The sequence below is a fragment of the Simochromis diagramma genome, unplaced genomic scaffold, assembly GCF_900408965.1.
Source record: "Simochromis diagramma unplaced genomic scaffold, fSimDia1.1 OVJJ01000585.1, whole genome shotgun sequence".
Classification (NCBI taxonomy): domain Eukaryota; kingdom Metazoa; phylum Chordata; class Actinopteri; order Cichliformes; family Cichlidae; genus Simochromis; species Simochromis diagramma.
In genome coordinates, this window is record NW_024387398.1 from 6,817,918 (window position 1) to 6,842,941 (window position 25,024).

At 40.9% G+C, this 25,024-nt stretch overlaps 2 protein-coding genes across 3 annotated transcripts; one reads left to right on the top strand and one right to left on the bottom strand.

Annotated features, from left to right (window-relative positions):
- The first annotated feature begins 204 nt into the window (after positions 1-204).
- Positions 205-8,423, top strand: fgf2 (fibroblast growth factor 2). Its single transcript, XM_040010449.1, has 3 exons — positions 205-821; positions 3,431-3,534; positions 7,300-8,423. Exons 1-3 carry the CDS (start codon positions 644-646, stop codon positions 7,483-7,485), a joined length of 468 nt encoding a protein of 155 aa, XP_039866383.1. The 5' UTR covers positions 205-643; the 3' UTR covers positions 7,486-8,423.
- nudt6 (nudix (nucleoside diphosphate linked moiety X)-type motif 6) lies at positions 7,796-24,846 on the bottom strand. 2 transcript variants are annotated; one of them, XM_040010445.1, is made up of 5 exons: positions 24,131-24,846; positions 23,189-23,392; positions 12,534-12,589; positions 9,732-9,786; positions 7,796-9,371 (listed from the first exon to the last, which is right to left on the bottom strand). In XM_040010445.1, the coding sequence occupies exons 1-5, from the start codon at positions 24,381-24,383 to the stop codon at positions 8,992-8,994; spliced, it is 948 nt and encodes a 315-aa protein (XP_039866379.1). In that variant the 5' UTR covers positions 24,384-24,846; the 3' UTR covers positions 7,796-8,991. The 2 variants fall into 2 exon arrangements, with proteins under 2 accessions (XP_039866379.1, XP_039866380.1); XM_040010446.1 differs by lacking the exons at positions 12,534-12,589; positions 24,131-24,846.
- Positions 24,847-25,024: the final 178 nt, after the last annotated feature.

Consider the following 25,024-nt stretch of genomic DNA (forward strand, 5'->3'; position numbering starts at 1 on the left):
TTTTCCTGCTCTTGAACAGACTGGATGAATGAAAACACTGGTTCTGTTCACATGGTTGCTGTGGTTCTTGGCTCTCCGAAGGGTCTCAGAGTCCAAATTGCACGTCCCCCTTCTTTGCCCTCCTCTCCTTTCCCGACTTCTGCTGGGTTGGTTGGTTAAATCAGTGAGCATTAGTGGGCGTGAGCATGTGTGTGTGTGTGCTGGTGCTCCTAGGGCGCATGCGAACTGAGGCCCAAAGGGGAAAGCCTTCCACACAGATCTAAGCCAGCTGCCCTGCTCTAAACACTCCATTGCAAGAAGAGTAGAAGAAAGAAGCGACCTGCATGCATCCCCCCTACCAGTGTGCTCAAAGTACACTGGCAAAGCAGCTGCCAGCTCTACAAAACGGCAGACAAGCGTCTACAAATTGTAGATTTCGATCTTGCATAGGAGTCCGTAGAAGTGTTACTGCTTCAAATTCTCAGGACTCAAAGGGCACTTGCTGCCCTGAGAGGGGGGCCTTTCAAGCAAGCTGACCTCTGAGGTTAAGCAGAATCAGTTTGTGTGGAGGAGGGTAAGAGGGTACAGGCAGCAGTTAGCAGGAGGTGAGAGGCCACGGTGAACTGCTGCACTTCTCAAGAAGGAGACGACGTCCCTAACCCTGATGGCCACGGGAGGAATCACAACACTTCCCGCTACACCTGAAGACGGCGGCAGCAGCGGTTTTCCTCCTGGGAACTTCAAGGACCCTAAAAGGCTGTACTGTAAAAATGGTGGCTTCTTCTTGAGGATAAAATCTGATGGGGGAGTGGATGGAATACGAGAGAAAAACGACCCCCACAGTAAGTTCTTCCAGTCTCCTTCTTTTCACTTTACACAGTACACAGCACTTCTTGAGTTTCTGTTTTTAACATGCAACAGAGAAGAAAGAGCGAAGCAAAAAATTAAATTACGTGGATAAATAATAGGGGGATTATGTGAATTTTCCATTTGAATTATGATTATTCTCCGCTTGCTAACACTAAGAACCAAATGTGTGTAGGTCACCTTCTGGAAAGTATAATAACCTCAGTACTAAAGAGTCACGCCTCAGTTTTTATTCATCAGTGGGACTTCTGATGGAACATGCTTAATGTTTTTAGTGCTCCAAATGAAGATCACCATGCTGAGTCACACTGTTAACTGTATATTTTACGTCACAAAAGACAGCAAATCTGAGAGTTCCTGTGTCTTTGAGGCTGATGAAGTTATTATAAAAACCTGTTAAAAAATTATCTTACCCTCTCACCAGTCATCTGTGCCGACATTGAATTAATATTTATTCTGAGCGCCCCATTTTTTAAGAAAGGGTAAACATTAACGTGATTACGTTAATGGACAACTGTAGCATTCCTCAGTGCGTCACTGTCACTGATTAAATGTGCCCTAAGCTTTTGTAAATAGGAAGGGAGGAGAGGAACATGAAATTTGGATTTTTCCTTGGAAAACACATGCTTGGATGCTTGGAAGTGTATTGCACAAGGTACAGTGTGACATTTCAAACAAATGCCTGATGCCAGTTCAAGGAGTGAGAGGCTATTTATAGGATAATTCAATTGCGTTTAATTATACTTCATTATAAGTGTTTATGAAATATCTGGAGAGATTCATCTTGTAGACGACATGAGAAAATTTAAGGAAGGAATATATTCACACTTCGTCATACAACGGCCATTAGTATTAATCATTTAGCTTTTTACCAAAAAGTTCTTAAGAGTTATTATGACTTGAGCTGTGCTTCCTCAATGGCCCTTTTGTTAAGGGTAGGATAGAGCTGCCAGCTTCTACAGACAAACCTGCCAGTAAGAATAGGAAATGTTATGAAAAATGTTGCCTAATATATCCTAGGGTCCTCGAGTAGAATTTCCATGCTAATGTAGATGGGACTCTTCTCCATCCGTTTGTGTTTTGTGTAAGAGACTTTTGATCCAAGAACCTTGGGGTCAATTCTGACACAAACTGGACACGACAGGAGACCCCAGAGCACACTTTACAGAAGCGGGGATCAGGTTCCCGCCATTCACAAAAATTTCAGCACATAATCTATCCAAGGAACATTGAACACACCACAGTACATTCAGACCAATTGCACATTTTTTTTTTTTTTGCCTCTTTGATCTGTAACATGAATCACCCAAACAGCTAGCTTAATGATAGACAGATGTGTGTCTACCCTTAATGGGGACTCATTCTAAAGAGATCCCCTATTCACCTCAAGGGGCCCCTGGATTCTTTTTGATTGCTGAGCATATATTGGATGAAGAAAAACGATGTCTCTTTTTAAAAAAGGGAAATAAATAAATAAATCATTTAAGTTCATGAATAAGCAATCTTACAACCTGCAGGTACTATGTAATGCCATTCTGTGTTTTTTGGTAATTAAACTTAACTATTTGTGCTAATAATAATGTTTCATTCATTCATGGCACATGCATCAGTCAGTGCCATGAATACAGAGGAAACCACAGCAACAAATCATTTGCCAGCAACTGAGGAAGCAGGACCTGATGTTTGGATGTAATGCTTGAAAGATGTTAAACGCAGCATAATTAGACTCATTGTCTTCATTTTAAAATGCAAATAAAAAATGGGGAAAAGAATATATACATATTACTGAATTTATCAGGTAAAAAATGTTATGAGTTTAAAAAAAAAACTACATTTGAGTTTAAGGCATGCGCTTTTAAGCAAGACAGAGACTTCACTGGCCCAAAACTTTAGTATTTGATAGAGAAAACTGGCATAAAAATATGACTTTATGCATTGTTTTAAAGTAACTGTCTGGTTTTACAGGATTCATAAGTTATGTCACAGGAATTGTTTGATTTTGTGGTGGTTTGATTTTGTACCGCTTACCTGTATGGTCCAGAGGCAAAGAAACAAAACCCAAATATGAGAGCATGCCAGGTATTTGGCATACTTTCCTGACTCTTAGTTCTCTCAGCGGTGATTTTCCCAGTGGCATGTCCCTGTTTTGGCACATAAGCTCCCTTAAGGAAAGTTAAAACGTCTACTAGTATAAGAGTCAGATATTTTGTCAGGAAAATTCTGCAACTTAAAGCTGATTTTATCTCATTGACTTTAAACATAACCTTGTCACATGGTTCAAATGGTGTGTGGGCTTGTTTATGAGAAAAAGGAAACCTTTAATCAAGGTTTCCTTTTTCTTAATTGTTTGTTAATTTAACAGCATTTTCGTTCCTCTGTTTTATGCCTCTTGTCTTTTTGCTCGTTGCAGTTCAAATGTTGAAATGCACCTGCAGCTGTTTCTCTAACAGCTCACTGTTACACTTGCTGTGATTTAATGAAGAAATTCATTTTTTTTTAAAGTCAGCAGTCACTCTTACACTTTGATTAAACGTCCCATCATTAAACAACAACTTGCTCTCTGTCTCTGCTAATTCATCTTCAGTAAAGCTTCAACTCCAGGCGACCTCAGTGGGAGAAGTGGTCATCAAAGGGATTTGTGCAAACCGATATCTGGCAATGAACAGAGACGGACGACTGTTTGGAGCGGTGAGTGACTTGGATCGGTCTTTCCATCAACAAAGCTTGTGCTGTTTCTGTTCCATAAAGGATCTTGCTAATCTGTATGAAACAGACTTGATTAAACTCACAGCTCTGTGACAAGAAGCATTTAGGTTGCAGTGTTTTGGAAACCAAATATTTCCCAGTACTGTGACAAGAAATCCTCCCATTCTAAAAATAATTAGGTTTATAGCCTCTCGCACTGGACTCATCAGAACATTCAAATTATAATAGTAGACCACTGTCGTGTGTGTGTGTGTGTGTGTGTGTGTGTGTGTGTGTGTGTGTGTGGCTGGCAGTTAGCGGACCCAAATTGCAGACTCAGAGATAAATTCAGAACTCACACAGCTTTATTGCTGGAGTTCGGGAAACTAAACACAAACAACAGAAAACTCGTCTAAACTGAACTTTAGGACTTACATGACTAAGTAAACAGGACGCGTACACACAAGGAGGGGATGATAATACACAAGATAATGAGAGGATGGGTGACAGGTGGAAACGCAGCTGGAACAAATTAGACATAATGAGAGAGAGGAAGCAAAGCTGAACATAAGGCACGTGACACAATGACTATCAAAATAAAACAGACAGCGACCAGACAAGGAAGACACAGAACGAGGGCGAGATAGCAGAGAACACAGGAACCAGATAGACACACGACTGGGAAAACAGGCAAATGAACATGGAGGCAAAACAGACTTCCCAGGGAGACACAAATAACTAACACAAGAAACTAGATACTAGAGGACGTGGAACACAGAGGGAAGACTAAGACAGACTAAACATGAAATGGAACTAAATTAAACAAAATTAAGGGACAGAGAACTCAGAAATATAAGGAGAAAAGACATAATATTAAACAACAATTCAAGGCAAGCACAAACTACTGGGTCACAAAGCCGGGACAATGACAGACCACAGTTACGCACAACTGACAAGATGCATCAATCAATGCAATCAATAAGCAAAAGACATAAACTGCACACATTTAAATAAGTCATCTCTGCCAAATCTTCCAAAACAATATATGAAAGTTTCCTTTTTTGTAACAAAAAAACCAAAAAAACCCATACAAATAGTTTTAGTGATGCACTAATATACTGAGTATTTATCCAACAGTGTGGATACCTGCATGTGAGTAGTTGATAATTATTATTAATAATTGGGAATTATAATAACTGCAGGCTTTTATTAAAAATACTTAAATTATTAAGCAATTGAACAGTACTTATTTTTTAATAAAAAAAAGACATTATTATTATTATTATTATTATTATTATTAATAATAATAATAATATTGGAAATACATAATAAAAGCAACAAAAAATTGCAGAAGTTTTTTTTAGAACAAATGAGAACCAGTGATTTTACTTTGTTGACTGTTGATGCATATTAAAATAAAAAATAAATAAATAAATAAATAATGATAATTTAATCTAATTAAAGATATGCTGCCTTGCATTACTTGTATTTAGTTTTGGAATGATTCCTAACTGCACTTTTCCCTGTTACTAAGCTATTATAGTTTCAGCGTTGCTGTGAGTAAACCACTCCAGTTTCATGCCAATGCTGGTTTGTTGCCACAGTTGTTGCTGTTTATTGTGGAAGTGTGATCTGTTGGTGACTGATGTGGTTTGGTGGTTGTGAAGGCTCGTATAAAATCCATGTCACTGGCAAAAGGCATCTCCTCCTAATGAGAAGCTACAGCAGCAGAATGCCACCCAAGGCATCGCTCTGCTCAATAAAAGACCCACGTGATGGTCTCTGCACTACCGTTTGCTTCCAAGAGATTGTGAAAGCAGTTGTTGTCAAGCAAATTAGAATTCACTGACGCTGATGTAACACTTTGTCTGGAAAGTGTCAAATCTAGCTTTGGAGTCGGGTCATCTAGAAAGAGAAGTGATCTTGATAGATTTGTTTTGAATCATATGATCAACAAATACTGCCTATTGCACAAATATATGCATTAATAGATATATGCCCTGACTGGTTAGTAGGTGCATCTGTTCCACTGCTCATTAATGCTTATAACTAATCATCCAGCAGCAAATCAGTGCATTTAGGCACATAGACATGGTTAGATGACCTGCTGAAGTTCAAACTGACCATCAGATTGGAATAGAAAGGTAATTTAAGTGACTTTGAAGGCTGCGTTATTGTTCGTGCCAGACAGGCTGGTCTGAATATTTACCACATTGAGGGTTTAAAAAGGTGACAAAATATCCAGTAGCAGCAGTTTGCTGCTTCAAAAATGCCTCGTTGATGCCAGAGATCACAGGAAGATGGCCAGACAGCTCTCAGCTGATGGGAAAGCAACAACGATTCAAATAACCACTTGTTATAACAAAGGTATGCAGAAGAGCATCTCTGAACGACCACACAGGTGTCACTTTTGTCAGCTACAAATGGGAAACTGAAGCTCCAGTTCACACAGGGCTACCAAAACTGGACAAAAGAAGATTGGAGAAACCTTGCCTGGTCTGATGAGTCCAGTACCAACTGAGAAATGTTTAAATGCCAAACCCTACATGATTATTGCTGCCAACATTGTCCATTCCTTTATGACCACAATGTACCAATCTTCTAGTATGTGCAACAGCACCTGTCGGATCATGGTATCATATCTTAACATTGAGCCAAATCTCTGAGGAATGTTTCCAGCACCTTGTTGAATCTATGCCCTATATCGATCATATATATCATATAAGAGAAAAGGGGAATTATTTGGGGATATTTGATCTGTGCCTTGGTTTAATATTCTTTGATCTACAAACATTTCCACGAACACATTTTTAGGACCAAAGTCATTTTATTATTGGGAGTTTTGCACAGTGAATTAAACCAGGTAGACTGAGTTGTTGTTCCAGAAAATGTCTTCTGACTAATAGCAGCACAGTCACAGTCAAATAAAAACAGAAACTAAACAAAAGGGTTTTGCTGGACCGAGCATAGGGAGTCAACGCCCAGCATGATTTTGGCCAGACGTTTTCTACAAAGGACAAATCTAAGAAAGAATCTTGGGTAAAAATAGATGGACAACAATGTGGCAACACAAGAATCATACCATTCACTTTAAAGATTGTCATCTTTAGCATTCTCCAATAAGATTCCTATAAGAGTCCTGTTAATTTCAAGTTTCTCTTTGACTGACATCGTGACTTATTTATTTTTAGTGAGGTTCAACTACGGCACACATTGTCCTTATATTCATGGAAAGGTATGACTGTCTTTATTAAATAAGTGGGTTTATTACCACAAATCACAGAGTAAATAAACAACAGTCAAAATAAAGGTTGCATTTAGTTACAAAGTTATTTTAGGTGGAAACTTAATTACAGAATATATTAAACAATCATATTTCATTAAATCAATTATATTAAATTAAACATTTTCACTCAAAATTCCTGTATATATGTATGTATATACAAAATAAAGGATGTGATGAAATGCCACTGTAAGTAACAAGATGCCCCTTAGATTGATTTTTATACAGAAATCCTGTTTAAGCAGAGGATACTGATAAGGCTATTCAGCAAACAGAGTATCTTAAACTATATTACAAACTAGTGTCACAGTCTTCTCAGGTTCTTAGCTCGTGAGTTGATCTAAGTTTACTAGGTGGCACTGTGTCCCAGTAGCTTTCTAATCTGCAGCCCCTGAAATTATACCTAAGCGGCACAGTTAAATCCACTGCAGACAGCATAACAGTTATATTTTATTCGCATTATTCTTCTGTGTCTTTCTCTACAGAGAAGAGCAACAGATGAGTGCTACTTCTTAGAGCGGCTTGAGAGCAACAACTACAACACCTACCGCTCCAGGAAGTACCCAAACATGTACGTGGCGCTGAAGCGGACTGGCCAGTACAAGTCTGGAAGCAAAACTGGACCGGGTCAAAAGGCAATTCTCTTTCTCCCAATGTCTGCTAAATGCTAATCTGGGCTCAGAGTGAGAGATACTGATGTCTGAATGAAAAGATGTGACGGCAATGAAGCAAGCCATCAGCATTGCCCAAAATAGCTGTGAAGCTTTACTGTTAGATCCTAACAGTTATTATTTTATCATAAACATGTCTGCAATTATTCAGCTTCACTTTAAAATTAGCACCATATAGTCATACCTTTTATTATATTATAATATTATTATTACTATTATTATTAACCAGAATTTTACTGTAGACCAACCAACTGGAGCCAGCTGCCTATTGCATCTCAGTTAAACAGCAGTACAACACAGTGGGTTTTTAAAAAAAAAATCAACATAGCTCTCTCTCCATAAGGATTCAAAACAGCTATCTGCTTAACCTTAACCTAATGAAAGTCTAAGTTGGAGTCTGGGTTTAAGTGCAGGGTGTTGGCAATATACTGCATATTTGAGTGTTTTCATAAATAAGAAAACACGTTTAAATCCGACAATAATCTAACTGTATTATAGAAGTCTGAAAAATATAAAATTTGAATTAAAAGAAGAAGAAACACTAAAAGCAAAACCCAAGCATTTCTTCTCCTTTTGAACACGTAGGACTTGGACTGTTAAATAGATAAGTGTTGACTTGGTGAATTGTTGTATTATTGGCTGTTGATTGTGCTTGTTCGGCAGGAAACACAACCTTTAAATCCCAGCGCAACATTTTAAAGACATTGCTTTGCCTTGTCATCACCATATTACTGACTGTGAAAAAGTCATTTAAAATCAGCGGTCCCCAACCTTTTTTGCGCCACGGACCGGTTTATGTCTGACAATATTTTCACAGACCGGCCTTTAAGGCGTCGCGGATAAATACAACAAAATAAAACCAGTACCGGTACCAAAAAAAAATGTATTCATAACACATGGTAAAAGACCCAGAGAAACCGAGTTAACGCTAAAAACAATAAAAAAAATAACTATAAAAACCGATAAAACCCCTGAAAACCATAAATTTCACACCCGAGCCTGAACTCTCGCGGCCCGGTACCCTACGACTCGGGGGTTGGAGACCGCTGATGTAAATGATCAACATGGAGAGGAAAACCTATATTCATTGCTGGCAGTTGTTTGGGTGGTAAAGAATTAATTTTTGACTTACAAAGTTGGCAGTTTTTTCCTCCATATACCCCCTCCCATTTCTGAAATGAAACTGGAACCAAGATAAAATTAGCTAAAGTCACCACTTATCTCTGACAGTGATGTAATTTTTTATCATTGATTAATACATATTACAAGACCGCCAACTTTGGGTTTTGAACATGGCCACCAAGACGTGTTAAATAAAACATTTAAAACTGCAGCAATGCAGATGCAAAAAGCATCCTAAAATTTGCAGTGTGTTTTTAATCCAACCGGTTACACTGTAATTCTTCAAAAGTAACAGTCCAGCTATAAATACATTTTTAATATTTGACTAATGGTGACAACCGTGCTTCACCATATCTGGCTACAATGAGGTGATCTGTGGAGCTCCTATAATTTCAGTATGGGAAGCTGTCTGTAATATAACTGGTAAAACCTCCCAGAGTAAACAGCAGGAAGCTCCTCCATGTTGAGGTCAATCTTATCAAAGCTGTGCTCCAGGCCATGAAGCAGAAGACTGGCTAAGCGAGAGGTGATGGGCGTGGTCTCGCTGGTTTTGGCCAGCTCGCTGATGTCCAGCCACTCGCAGCGTAGACACTCCTGAGTGCAGAAGTTGATCTCGTAGGTTAGCGGGCTCAGCCGGCAGATGATGTACATGTCAGACATGCCGAAGGCACCGGGGTGGTTGTGCTGCTGCCGGATACTTAGCAGAGATCTGAACTCGGAGCGAACACCAGTTTCCTCAAACACTTCACGAACAGCAGTCGTACCTGAGAAAGATTTATTTAACATTTATACATGGAGGCATTTAAAAGACTTTGATCTAGGAACGATGATCCAATTCCACTGTCAGTATTACCTTGCAGATGGCGTTAAGAAGGGAAAAAGGAAAATACACATATATTTTTGAACATTTGATGCTGCTTTTTGGGTTGGGTCATGTACATAATTTTAAAGCTGCTTTTTAAAAGAAAAGGTGAATTTGAAGAATTTGCATATATATCATGTGCCTTATTTTGTATAGTTCAAATGAATGTATATGTATCATCTTTAAGTATAATGTTACACTCCAAAGAATTTAGCTACATGTACTGTATTAGTTCTTTTGCTCTGTTGAGCGTGACACTCACCAATATTTTCTCCTGGATCAGACAAACCACCGGGAAACTTCCAAGCATTCTTTGTCTGAAATTCCAGAGCAAAGTTCAAATTTAACTTCAATTGTGATATATGGCACTGCTGTAAATGTATCTTAGATAATTATCAACATGTACACTGCAACAAGGTCTATTTCAGTCTTAGTCTAAAGTCACGTAATAATGCCACATTTTGTTTCCTCTGTTAGAAAATGACCATGGATCAAGCTGTAATAATGAGATGAGAAATGCTCCAGTCTGAGCATCCTTTCATGTTATGTTTTAGGTTTATTTCCTCACTCTGGAGACTTTTACATTTGCTGCGGTGAAGTATGTCTTCCACAACTGTTTCACCACTTACCTTTGATATTTAATGACAGTATGCTGCTGGTTAAATTATGATGTCTGTGTATATATATTTTTGTAGTTACTTAAAGAATGTGCTGCGCTTTTTTTCCCTTGCAGATCCTCTCTTTGTGAGGAACACAAATGCACTACGGCATTTATTTTCATGTATTGTAAACCAAATGCTATATTTTTGGAACGGTTTCTAAAGTGTGCTGGTAGAAAGAAATAAAGAGACTTTGTGCAGCAATAATTGTTGAGGTTCTTAAAAAGTCGAGCGTCTCTCTCTTCCCCACAGAAGGACACGCAGCTGAATGTAAAATCATTCCAAAGAAGTGCTGTAAGAATGCTGACCGTATGCAATCTGTTCACACTAAATCTACCGAGAAATGCTGCGTAAATGTCATTGCATGATGGTTAAAAACTCTTACCATTACCTCATTCAGCTCCCTGATGGATATAATTACCTTGAGCCCACTGGGAATATGTAAGTTGTCCTGCAAGAGTGATAAAGTTTGGTTTCTTTTCAGGAAGTTCATAACCCTTAGCATGCTCTGAACAGACTCGGCCTGTAAGAAACTTTCTACTGCCAAAGGGCCAGACTGTTATAAAGCCCGTTTCCAGTAAACAGCTCGATAGGGAGGAGGAAAGAAGGAGGAGGAGCAGGGGAAGAGGAGATAGAAGACTCTCTACACTTCCAGGCCACTAACTGCTCGTCTCTGCTTTGGGACAAAATACATTACATGCTCCCATGACTGTAGACTGGTACACGTGTTAGATGTAAGCAAAATCTGTCATTTATAATGCAACATATGGATATGTTAAGATCTGTTTCTTAACTTAAAAGAAATGTTTTAAATATAATATTTGTACCTATACCTCAGTATAATAACTGGGTTAATAAATCTGGATCTTGCATACATAGGTCAAACCTCTTGGATCAGGACTGCAATAGTTTCTGTTGGGTTTGGCACTGATCACTTCTTTTATTTCTAGCAGACATTTGAGAGATGTTTTTTGCATGTAGAGGTCCAGCCTTTTGCCACTTTGCTTTGACAGTGAACAATGGTACATGTGTTGCAGTTAATGTTTGTGGAACAAACATGCTCATGTGCTGGTTTTGTGGCATGCCAGCACAGGTAATACTGACATTATCTGCAAAGCTGCTGAAAATGTCAAAATATATAGTAGATAGTAGTGAAAAAACAGAAACTCTAATGTCACCTAATTGTTTCTGTATTACTTAACTTTTTATCTATCTAACATATAATATGATATGTTATCAAATAGAAACAGGCGGCTTTGCATTTTGCAGCCGTTTCCTGCTCATTACAGAGAAACTACTACAGATGTTTCCATTTAATAATCCAGACATTACATATAATATTTACAGTATTGCTTTTAAACAAATTAGAATGCTCGGAACCTAATGTAGGATTAATTCAAGCATTATAATATAGTAATACTATCCAAATATGCCTAAACATCAGTCAATATTACATTTTTACGATGAGATTATTACAGTTTAAACTCTCTATATACATTCCCGTTTCTGCCTTGTTACCCTACTGTTACCACTGAGCTGTAATAAGATGCTACTAGAAAACTCTAAATTGGCAAAAATGTATGCCATCGACTTTTTCCAATGCCATCCAGTGGCCTGAATAGGAGTCTTTGCTGGGCCGCTTTTGGGCCCAAGACCTTATATTTGACAATCTTAATGTATGAACCTGTCTCTATTAATTACAAGGAAAATACTACATACTGTAATAAAAGATGTACACAGCCACCATAATGTGAGACTTTGGTTTGAAACCTTAAGTTCAGGTAGTTGGCTGTTGCTGTCCTGCATTTCATTTTGGTTTCTTTTTAACTGACCATGATGGTTACATAGTATGCTCATCAGATTTTCCACTAGTTTAGGCTGCTTATTTGAAAAGGTCTTAACATCTTATAGAGGACATCTTATGAGAGTAACAGTTCCCAAATGACATCAACATTACACAATCACTTTTCAAAATTGCCAGCAATCTTGTTTGGGCTGACTGAAAATGCAAACAAAGCTGTGTCAAAGAGGATTCAAAAGAGGCCTGTTGTAAGTTAACTTCAAAACACCATGAGCACTACAGCAGGGCTCTGTGAGAGCTTACAGACGCACACAGAACTGTTTGAGTGCATTCAACTCATGTAAACATCATGTTTGCTTGAGGTCAGCTAATTTTGTCTTGAGCTATGTTAAGTGTGAATGGATTTCCAGCCAAGGTTTGAGTCAACAGAGGCCCAAGTTACTAAATAAACAAATACTAATCATCCACATTTTAACAGCAGCATCACTGATCCATCAGTGGTTCATTTGTGTGACTGATATTGGACAGATCAGCTTTTAGAAGGATATAAAATGTGTAGATATAAGGTGTATAGCGCATTTAAATAATAAAGTCAAACAGATACCTTATTTCTGTCTTGAACAACAAGGACCTTTCCACTGGACTCATCAACAACTGCACCTGGACAAAACAATCAGTCAGACATTAATTTTATATATTATTCAAGCACCTGTGTCCCTATATGCTGGTTCACATTTTGCATATAAATTGTAATAATTTTAAGCAAAATGTGGTGGTAGACTGGCACAAAACCAATCATTTGGTTGGACACATAACACATGCATCATGTGGTGAAGAAGGCCGCTGTCAGGCTTCAGAAGATGACGGCTGATTTGTTCGTTTTCTGTTTTGCTTCAAATCTCTGACCTACAAATACATCAAGATGGTAACAGTCTGGGCTGCTGAGCTGGACAAGCTTGAAGATTTGAGTAATTTGGTGAACTAAAACTGTAATGACTGGAGGTGGTTGGCACTGTTGGCTCAAACCAAGGAGGTTCTGGGATTAAATCCAGTCCAGGGCCTTTCTGTGTGTTTGCATGTTCTGCCATGTGTTCCTTCAGTGTACTCCAACATGCCACAGTTCAAGGACATGCGTGGGGCTAGATTAATTTGTGACTCTTAACACTGACTGTATGCGATCTGCTTGTCTGTCACTATGTGTTAGCCCTGTGATAGATTGGCAACTTGTCTACAGTGTACCCTGCCGCTCCACCTGTAACATCTACAGTAGGCTTGAGGTGCTCCTGTAAACTTGAATTGAATAAGTGGAAGAAAATGGATGGATGGAAAACTGTAAAGGTAATTATCCTAAAGGAATTTACAGTATGCACTGACATTATTGAGGTCCCACACTGCAAACATCTAAATCAGTCTATAGCCACAGATCGGGACCCACAGTTATACTGAATTACATCCAGTAATGTAGTGACAAGATAAAGAAACCTATCACAAGCTTTGCTGCAGAGAACAATTGTTCGGGGCAAGACAGTAATAACATGCTAGTCATCTCTTGTGTCTAGTTTAGCAGCAATTTAAAAAACAATAAAAAAGAATAATAAAACTGTAACATGTTATATTTACAGTATAAAAAATGTAAACTGTGTTTGACAAAAAAATGCAATAGCATTATTTTGATATATTTACGTTGTATTTACGTCATTAGCTATAAAAGATCAATATAATATAACGTCGCCCAAAAAGTGGTTACTTTGCAGCTTTAGAGCTTTAGAGTTGTCACAATGTAACCAGTTGGTAATTTTATTAAATTACCAAATTATGATGTAATTTTTTGAATGGTTAGTCTACAGTATAGGTGCTGGTTTAGTGGCCAATTAAAGAAAAACAAAAACAAAACAACCAACAACTCTGAATAACACTTTTTTCTTTTCAAAAAATGATGACAGTACCAAATACAGCAAATTTACAGGGCAGAAAGCCTTATGAGGAACACCTGTCAGACACAAGGATTGATGCGATCTATTGATAATGTATAAAATCTTGACATCAGCTGATTACTCATCGGCACTACATTTAAAGTAATACTAGCCATACATATAGAATATCTCCTGAAAACAACAAATTTTAATGAACTGCAAATCTTCTAAATGAACAAGACCAAGACTCAGACAATTTCCAAAAACAGAAGGTTAACTAAAAATTGTTTCTGTGGAACAGCAAATTGTTTTACTTTCTACAGTTACAAAGTCTGAGTGACTCAGCTGAGAAATTTGTGGACATCCGACTTCAACATTTACAGTTTTTCTCTGTTTCTCAGCAGCTAGTGACTAAGCAAGGCAGTTATGCGCTGCTGACAGTTGAGGAGGAGGAGGAAAAATGAGCCACTTTCTTTTCCGGTTGCTCTGTCTGAACGACCAAGACAAGCCTCCTCAAATGAATGTCACAGATGCGTAAAGAGGGATGTGTCTCGCTAAAGGCTTGACTTGGACTTCCAAGTGGAAATTGATGTCATCCCCAGTCCCTGTGCCATATGGCGCAGGAGGAGGCCTGGTTTCTGCTAAAGGAGGCTATCATTATTTAGCCCTCAGTCCAAGAAATAAAATGGTCATGAGGAGCGGGGAGCAAGAATTACAGTACGAGACAAAAAAAACCTGTGGATTCAATAGAAAAGACTGTTAATCACTTAATTGTATAGTTAAACTTTGAGCCACTTACTTCATATTTCACACATTTTTGTCTACTGTCTACTACTCTTTGGTATCGCAAACAATTACAGGTTCATGCTCTTATCTTTACATTATGAGGTCATTATGAATCTGAGCTTCAAGCCCACTAAGTTTTAAATATAAAACAGTTGGCAAGCGTCTTCAAACTGTATCCTGGAACCAAGGAGGAAAAGTAGGAGAAATAACTAAGAAGAAGAGGAAGAAGGAAAGAGTAGCAAGACAATCACCAAGCATTGTTGTTTACTTATGATTACCTCTTCTACAGATAAAACTTGGCATCAATGTTAATTTAAAATAATGCTTGATTCAGGTTGATGCAGCTGTAGCGATTGATTAGGGAGAATCAAATTCCCTTCCCAATGGAAATTAAAAAAATACTTACAAATATGAAATAAAAACATATATTGAAGAGTGGCAGTTAATTTGAGCCCTATAAGTGTTTTTCCACTGCATCACAGAGACATGGAAATTAGTTTACCTGGACCACTGAAAAAAAGGCTCTGCTAAGTGTGCTGAACAAAGTGAATTTGATAGCTTAAATAAAAAGGAACTGAAACCTCTGCCTAAATAACAAGCTACAAAATGAAGAGACTGCTACAGGTTTAGAGGAGACACTAAAGTGTGCCTGCCCACCTTTGTAGTTATCTTAGAGATTTAATCAAAGGCTCTGCAATGTGAAAAACAGTTGTGTTTTTCCCAGTAACTTTCACTCTTTTGTTTTTTGTTAGGAGTCAAATTAGGCCATTATGACTTTCAAATAACTTCTGACATTAATTGACAGTGTTATTAGTGAGTACTGTTTTGGGGTACTGGCCAAAACTACGATAAGAACCAGTTGTGAAAAATAACCTTTTTACTCTCTTATTGGGTCAAATCTGAGTCTGGCAGGACATCAGGCGTATGGATGACAGAGGATTTAATGGATGACTGCTTTCCAATCACGAGTTATACTTTTGGCCCTATCACTGTATCTTTGTGAAAATAATCAAGAGCCACAGTCAGCACACACATAAGGAAACTGGAATCTAAACAGCTGTGTATTTCAGATTCCTGAACCCAGTTTCATCATCAAACAAATCTGGCATCTAAAAAAGGGAGTTTCTGGTCCCCATTCCTCAGAAAGATGCTCTGGACATGTTCTGACATGCTTTAAGTGCATCTACTCTTTGGTAAAGGTATGAATGGCACTCTGCCCTCTGCTGGACAATCACAAAGTTAGCACTTGGGCTGAGCAACTCCTTTTCCTGTTGATCGTCTCTTCACAGTCAGTCCTGAGTGAATTTCCATTTGCGTAAGTGAAATGAGCCAGAGTTAAAAAATGCAAATCCCAAATGACAAACAATCCATTTAAAGATGTTAACAAACTACTGGTGTTTTGTGTTAGCACCAAATGTAGGTCACAGTTTACTCCAGTTTTAGCTATTTAAAAGTGATTTAAAAGTGACAGCAGAATACAGTTCGATTTTTCAACACTTTTACATCTTTTGTCACATCTGACAGATTCTGTTACACAACCACTCGCAACACGCAAGGCACTCATCATATTAGGAAACAAATGTGGAGGGCAGTTGTCATCGCTGATGGGTTTACATAGACTTTGTGTCCATAACAATTGTCATCTGGTCTAATGTGCTGAAGCAGTTTGTGCTCGGCTCAATCATCCACAGATGAGATTCTCTCTTTCACAGCACAAACTCTTTCCACTGAGAGGTTGGTGTAAAAACTACCAGGAGGCGACAAGATATGATCAAATAGTTCAGCAGCTTTACTCAGAAAACCTAAAAAATTTAATTTATTTAAATGTGTACACTTCTGGATTGGTTCCAGCTCTACGGCTATTTTGTTTAATGACCCTCGCAAGTATCATCCTGATCACTTGTTCTTGCACATCTGCCACGGACCTCAGACTTGTACAGAGAGAATCAAGAGGATACCTGCAGGTTTTTCAACATTTACAGGGTTATGCATTCTGAATTCATTCCACAGGGTCAGATTGTCCCGATGGAGTTCTGCCTGAAGGAGAACATTTGACAGAAATAACCAGAACTTTGCTGAATTTCATGTGCAATCCAGCACCGGCATATAACAATGAAAACAAAGGGGTTTTTTTTGGCAACAAACACCTGTTCTACTTGCCCAGTTTGACTCACTGCAACTTGTCCTTTTCCCTAAAAGGCAATTCAGGGGAAATTCATACTGGAGAAGATACAGTGCACACTGTGGACGCAAATGTTCAAGTAGACAGAACAAAACTTGAGGTTACTCTATTCCGTAACCCCCGTTCTCATTGGCTAGCAGTCATGACGCTTGCATCAGGGAGGGTCCACCCTCCTCCCTATAAAAGGGTGTGATGCAGCATCACCCGTCATTCAAGATAAGCTCACCTCTTCCTCACTTCGTGCAAGGAGGGTGACCTGGTGAGACACCTCACACATGTTATCAGAGAATGGGGGTTACGGAATAGAGTAACCTCAAGTTCTCTTTCAAACATTTGTTTCGGTGTCTCACTATGGGGATATGCAGACTTCCGTATTGCCAGATAAGCCCATCTGAACAACTGACCGCCACCTTAGGAGGTCTCGTGGGGACCCACACAATGTGGGCTAGAGATGGTGCAGTGACAGACCCATGCTGGAATAAGCCAATTGGATTGCCTCAAAAATCCAGTGGGAAATGCATTGTTTGCTAATGGGCTTCCCAACATGTGGTTTAGGCCAGGAAACAAACAGCTGATCGGACCTCCTGAAAGCCTTTGTTCTCTCTATATAGGTACACAAAGCCCTAACTGGACAGAGAGCATGTAGGTGCGCCTGTTCAGGGGAGGAGACAGGAGGAGGCAAAAAGATTCTTTTTTTTTTTCTTTTGCCTGTCCCGTTTGGCTCTTTTGCCATCAGAATTGTTGTCTAAAGGCGAAGAAAGATGCCCAAGGGATTTACTTTACCAAATTGACCATCCCAGCTTTGCCGTAATGGTCCATTTGATTCACCTTTTATTGTTTATTTTATTTTCACTTGCTGAATACGGGACAGACTTGACTGGGGGAAAGAAGGGGAGAAAGAAAGAGGGAAAGAAAAACAGCTGAGAAGAGGGACGGGGGAGAAGGGCAAAAAACAAAAACCAACAGAATAAGCAGAGAAAAAAAATGCATATATCGATCACCTGGATCACCTGTTGAGAAAGAAAAAAGAAAACAAGCAGAAGAAAACAAGAGTAATAGAATAAACAACATCACAATGATATATGGGAATATGACAGTAAATACTAAATATTAAACATTATTGTGCATTATTGTGCGTAAGATCGACAGCACACAGGCTTTGAGGTAGGAGCCAAAAAGGGTGTAGTTTGTGTGTGTGATCACCCGTGTGTACACCTGTGAGCATGGACGCGCTTGTTTTTTTAAAAGGTTCCTTCATGTAATGATCTGCTAGAGGGTGTGGGGGGAGCCACAGCCCCGTCCTCCAGGGCATGAAGCAGGTATGGAGGAGATCAAAACTCCAGACATCCAGAGGCCCCCAGAACACAAGAGACCAAGGAAGACTAACAGAGGGGCAGCCGCGCCACTGTCCCAGAAAGAGCTGAGGAGAGTCCCAGATGAGGGTTCACTCAGCAGCCGCGGAGCAGAAGCCAGTGGGGGTTGCAGTGACGCGCCCGTGAGCTCCGCCGGCAGCCAGCTGTGCCTGAGTGACTGAGCCCCAGGCCGAGAGGCCGGGGGCACCCCACCTCCGAAGTGGCCCAAGCGAGCCCCAGGCTTCAGGCCCCGATAAGCGGCCGCCAAGGAGTGAGCCGGTGTGTACCTGGACGCCCATCCCCGGAAGCCCACATGACAGGCAGAAATGGCAGCTAGATATACTTTAATTGTGGAAAAGTATCTAACAATTCCTGGAGAAAGGAGAGAATTGTTGTCACAGAGCACTGAAAGGAGAGAGTGTGAGACTTTCCACACCACTCCTCAAATACCCTCCACTTGTTCTCATACAATGATCTTGTGGAGGGGGCTCTAGCACTGTGAATAGTGGTTATAACACCCTGGGGGGAGTCCTGCCATCCTCAGATTCAACCTCTCACAGGCCAAGCCACAGAGCGAGGTGCTCGGGGTGAGGGTGAAAACTCTCCCCCCTGGTTTGGGAGACTAGGACTCGTTGGAGATGGAGAGGAAAGAGTTCGCTCCACAAAAGGGGCATAATCTCCGCTAACCAATGGGACCTCGTCCACCTTGGGGCAATCAATATCATTGTTAGCCCTCTCTCTTTCACTCTGGTTAGAGTGTGAGAAATTAAAGAAAGTGTCTCAGTGCTAGAAACGCTGCTAGCAATTCTAACCAGTTTATGTGAGCAGCCCTCTGTCGTGAGTCCCAGTTGTCGCTCACTTTTTACTCTGTCCACAGAGAGACATGCTCTGTACAAGGAGTTTAGAGCTATTCCTATGAAAGAGATGGCCTGAGCTGGCTGCGGGACACTCTTTTCATAGTTTATGGTGAAACCCAGAGCCATCAGGTGATCCACTGTCAACCTGGTACGCTTTCTTCCCATTATGGGAGACCAAATGGCACAACCTGGTACTCATACATTCTGCCCTGAAATGCAAATCTCAGGAATTTTCTGTGAGGCGGGTAAATAGGGATGTGAAAATATGCGTCCTTCAGGTTTATTGATGTAAACCAATCGCCTGGGCGCACTACATGCGGCAGAGTGGTGGTTGTCAACATCCTGAATTTGTATGACCTCAGATGCTGATAGGTCCAGTATCGGATGTAGTCCCCCTCCATTCTTGGGCACGAGAAAATGCTTTGAGTAAAAGCTGCATTGGCTCTGGTCCTCGGGTATTTCTTGTACTGCACCCTTTGATAGCAAGGTAGTTATTTCTTCTTGCAGAATCCTGGCTGATTCGCCTTTTGCAAGAGAGAAAATCACTCTGTGAAATCTGGGAGGGGTGGTTGGGAATTACAAATGGTAGCCTCGCTCTAATGTTCTCACAACCCACTCTGACACAGCAAGAGCTCGCCATCTCTCTATTCTTGCTGACAGGGGCCCCAAAGTCAGGCACTCCAAAGTACATGGGACTTTGGCTCCCTCTTGTGGCAGAAACTGGTCCTGTAGCCCAGACCCGAATGTGCATGGGCAGGTGGCCCGTGCTTGACCAGCGTTCATGGGACCGGACACCACTGAGGAAATCGACCCTGGTGGTGCCTGGGGGTGTGAAGGCATTATGTTTTTCAACATATTTTCTGTGTTTTTCACACATTTTTCCTGTGCCCTTGGCAACATGCCTGGATGCAGGGGGTGAGTTTTTAATAAACAGTGTGCTTTTGTGAGACTGTGACACGCTTGACTCAGCTGAACAGTGTCTCGTCTCTTTGTTGGAATGTGCTCTGCGGGATCCAAATCGAGTCCCAGGCGCTGGAAGACGGAGGCAGAACACACTTCTCCATACTGAGTCCTGAAGTGAACTTGGAGCCCGGGCTGGTCCGGCTCCGATCTCCCTGTGGGGAGATGTTAGGCAGTTTGCTTCTTCTTGTGGTCTGACTGCTTGGCTGGTGGTGGGGCACCCTGAGCGGTGCCAGGTGGGACGTGTTTCCTAGGCCAGTAGGCCTTTGTGCCCAGTAGGTTCTGCGATCCTAGGGGACACTGGGCCGCAACCTGTGGAGCTGGGCGGCAAGGGATTTTAAATGTCGGCACGCCGGCTGGACAGCTGGTGACCTGAGCGATCGTAGACGGAGGTGCAGCCTGGGTCTTCCTAGGGAGACACAGCTGCAGGGCCCTTCCCTCTTTCTTTTTTTCCTCGCACAATCTTTGCATGGTAGCAACGGTGGTCCCTAAAAAGCCCAGTGGGGTTGGTGCTTTCATCCAGAATGTCACGTTTTTCTCTGTCCGAAAGTCCCAACAAGTTCAGCTATCTTGAGAGCTGAGCGCTCTGCCCGCCGCTTGTACTGCTGCTCTAGTAAGGTGGAGACACTGGTCCGTAACGACGCCCAGCTCTTCCCACAGCTTGCTAGCATCGGGGTTCACAGCAGTCTGGTCCTGGAGCTCTGCCGAGTAGGCTAGCAGGAGTGATGAGGTGTTCAATGCCCTCACGGTGGTGGCAACTGATTTATACGCCTTGTCAACCAGGGAGTATTGCAGAAGTTCAGCCTTGGAGGGCAGGGATGGAACAGATGATATGGAAAGTTTCTGGTTTCGGTGGAGATGAGAAGCCACCAGATTCTCCACTGTGGGAATTTGGTAGATGCCATTCTCCTTCGTTCCAGCGCAGTCAAATGCCACTACTCCCTGCACGGGGTTGGGTGACAAAAATGGCTTTGCCCAGCATCGTATGACCTTGTCCATGCATTCGGGGATAAGTGGCAGTACCTGCTTAGTAGTGCGCTTTGCTTTAGGGAGCCTTTTAACCTTGTACCTTGAGGTGGAGGTCTCCGTTGTCACTGTGGGCCATGGGACTGCCAACTTTTCAGCTGCCCGTTTTGCAAATAGCTCCATACCTGTGTGACTGTGTGCTGGGGTTATCACAATCAGACCTTGTGTCGCAGAATTCTGACCAGAAGGGGCAAAGAAAATGTTGTCATCCTCGTCCAAACAAGATGTTCCGATGCTCCCTCAGAGGATTCTATGAGTAGCTCGTCATTATCCTTCAGGGAATCAGACAGCATAGCTTCACAGCTGACCTTGGCACTGTCCACCAGCGGGAGGATGATATCCATCTCGTTGCCCCAGCTGGTACCTGGGGTGGCTGACTCAGTGTGCTCCATCGGTGCGCCAATTGGAGACAGCATTGGGTCCTTCTTCGACAGGCTAGCCTGGTGGGCTAGCCTTCGATAAAGGCAAGCGAACCTGAACCTGAACCTGAGATCGCGCAACCGCAGGGACAAATTCTGGGCAGCGGTTTACAGTCTGCCATATTAAGGAAGCTTGGTGTAGCTTGGAATGGCTGGACAGCTAACGCTGATCTTTTTTTTTTTTTTTTCTTTCTTTAAAATCGGTCGGGTAGCTATGGTGAGCTAGTATGACCTGGCTAGTGTGGTGGCTAGCTCTTGTGGTACTTGGCTTGGTGACCATGTGTAGCAAGGAACAGTTAGCTTGGTCAGCTAACTGTTGTGCTAGGTGTGTGGTGGCAGCTAACACACTCTCCAATCTGGCTCTGTAGTGAAGAACAGGCAACCGGAAAAGCGAGCCGTACTAGCACCTGGTGACCAAGGTGTTAGCTTGCTCGAGTGGAAAGTTAAGCAGGCACTAACGCTGACAGTCAGGGAGAAATGAGGTTTCTAAGAAGCGAGAAGAGGAAATTGAATGACGGGTGACGCTGCGTCACACCCTTTTATAGGGAGGAGGGTGGCACCTCCCTGGCGCAAGCGTCACAACTGCCAGCCAATGCTGGCTGGAGTAATGCCATAGAGGCTTCTGAGGACAACGCTGAGAGAGCGTTCCCCATAATGAGAAACCGAAACGAATGTGTGAAAGAGAACTTCCACAGAGTGGCCGTAAATGCAGTGCTGTGAAAAAATGTCAGCCACCTTCCTGAGTTCTTATTTTTTTGCATTTTTGTCACACTTACATGTTTCAGATCATCAAAAAAATGTAATGTTAGACAAAGAAAAAAAGGGCATTTTGAATAAATACAAAATAGTTTTTAATTGATGATTTCATTAGATTGAAATCCACAGCGATGTGAAAGACTCATTGTGAAAGAAAGACTTCTCGCAAATGCTTGATTGCAGTTCTTGTTGTCGAGGGTGACGCAACCAGTTTTTAGCTTTACTTTTTCACATAGCGCCACGTATGTTTGGATAGCTTTTGTCTCTTAATAAATTAAATCATCACTTTACTCGAGTTATCTTTGTCTATCATTATAATTTGTTTCACAGTATGAAACATGTAAGTGTGTAAAATATGTTTTTAAAGGAAAAAAAAAAAAACTTTTTCACAGCACTTTAAAGGTGTAGTGGGCCAACATCCCTCCTGAGATGGGTGGAAACCTGGTGACCAACAAACAAACGTCTTACCATTGTGCTTGGCAACAAGGATTTCTCCACCAAGCCCTAAGTCATATTTTGCTTGGAGATCAAATACTTATTTTACTCTGTGACATAAAAATCTGTTTACATTTTTTATGTAATTTGTGTTTTTTCATTATTTCTGGCTGATTTTCTGTCTCTCTCCATTAAAATGAAACTACCATAAAACTGAGAGAATGTTCATTTCTTTGTAACTGAGCATACTTACAAATTCAGCAGGGGTCAAATAATTATTTCCCACACTTTATCTGTATTTTAGCATATATATTATTACTCTTTGAACCCACTGGTTTGATTGGATAATCTTAACCAAAGGTCCACTTCGTAACTCTCTTATAACTCAGTCTTATGGTTTCCAGTGGGTTCTGGCCCACTGAATCACTTTGCATTTTTGAGACATGTGCTGTAGCCACTGTAGTTTACTGTAATGGTAATAAAAGGACCTCAGGTGAGACTTTTCCTGTAAAAACTGCTTCCAGAGTCAAGAGGAGTTCCCCCCCCCCTAACTTTCAGGGCAGAAATCTCTACCTGCCACTCCAATTTGGTGAGTTGCATAACCTGGAAGTCTGCTCTCCCCCTCTCCCAGCCAAAGAGCCAGCATGGCGTAGTCATTTCTGGCATGATGGAAGGTGAAGCCGTGAGCCGAGGCGGCGGCAGCACATCGACTCAGCGAGATGGGTACTCGAAGCCACACTGCTGCCTTCCCCTCTGCTTTCCACTGGGCTAAAGAATCTGCAGAGTTCAGATACAGTTTAATTTTGTATCTCCCATAAACTATAAAGTACATAAAGAAACAGTTAATATGTTGCAGAAGTGACATAATAAAAAGTGAAAAGCTTTTAAAAGGCATTTGCACCTAATTGAATTGTGAAGACAATCTCAAGAGAGAGATGTGAAAAGATAAAGAGAGAATGACAAACAGCAGACACGTTTCTGGTGGAAGTAGCTTTCATGTGAGTAGAGTTTAAAGATGGACAACTGAAAAACAGCTAACTGGATTAAAGCAGCCACAAAAATAGATAAGGGACATTTTTAATTGCTCATTGAGAGTTTTCATTTTACATTTAAGTAAGATAGCGAGTGCTGGCTCAATGAAAGGGAGAGCTGAAAAAAATAAAGAAGAACCATATGAAAACATGTAAACCCCCGAAGATGAACTTTCAGTAATTGCAATGTAATAACAATAGTATCAATGTTTTAAAAGTAGTATTGCTTTTGCTCGGAGAAACAACACAGAACATATTTTAAAAACATTTTATACCCCAGACATGCTCCCTTGGCTTAGATGCTATGAGCAATTTAACATTAAATATATAGTACCTTATGTACAAACAGTACCGGCCTATTATAGATAACTGTCAGACCACTAGTTAAGACAGGTTGATGATTTAAGAGCTTTTGGGGAAAACAGGATGCGCGCATTGCCTTCCCTCTCCTCCTACACAGCAGCCAGAGTTCAGGGCGACAAACCTTGCAGTAAACCGCTGAATGAGCTCTCGCTGATGTCACCCGGCAGTCCGACCTCAGCCAGGTTCACTGTCACTCCACCGAATCGGTCCACTTTCCCCGTTAAAGCGCTGACCCCGTGGACTTGCTGAAGCTGTGAACAAGTTAAAGTGCAGGAAAAGGCACGGGTAGCTGTGCGTACGGGAAGAGACATGTTATTACAAAAGCGGCCTCTCGCCAACGGCAAAAGTCTGGCAACAAAGGTACAGCCAGCCATATTACCGTAACACGATAAGTAACCGAATAAAAGCAGAATATATTCAGCTGACAGCCGGTAAACGAGCTGTCTAGTACAGTTGCGTAAACGTCCGTGCAGGAAATTGCATAAATACCGTAATGAACCACTAAAACAGCCCTGACACGTGAACCAAACTCCTTTCGCATTTCTTTTAGATTACTTTAGCTTGGAACGCATGGGTATTGTGTTAAAATTGGCCAAAGAATCTGCCAATTAACCCATGTAATTCTGTAACTGATCGGCTTTTTTGGCCACAAGCCATTGTTAACTATTGTTAGCTCTTGTTTTGCATTCTCTAACGTTCCATCTGCTGTTCATTAGCTATCAAAAAATCCGGAGCTTCTTGGCTGTTTAGTAGAGCTATGCCGAATTTAAGAATGCATCCAAGCAGTAAGAGCAATAATTTTATTTTTTTCATTTTGTGATTCTACTAGCTTGTAAAATCAAATACGTAAAAGTAAAGAATTTTCCAGTGAAATTTCGCATTGCTTTCTCTCGACCTCTACAATCTTATAAAAACGTTTTCTACGAGAGGTTAATATTTTTCAGGTATTATTTTTATTTTTGTAATATGTTATATACATATATATTTTAAATACCACACACAAGTGTTTTAGAAT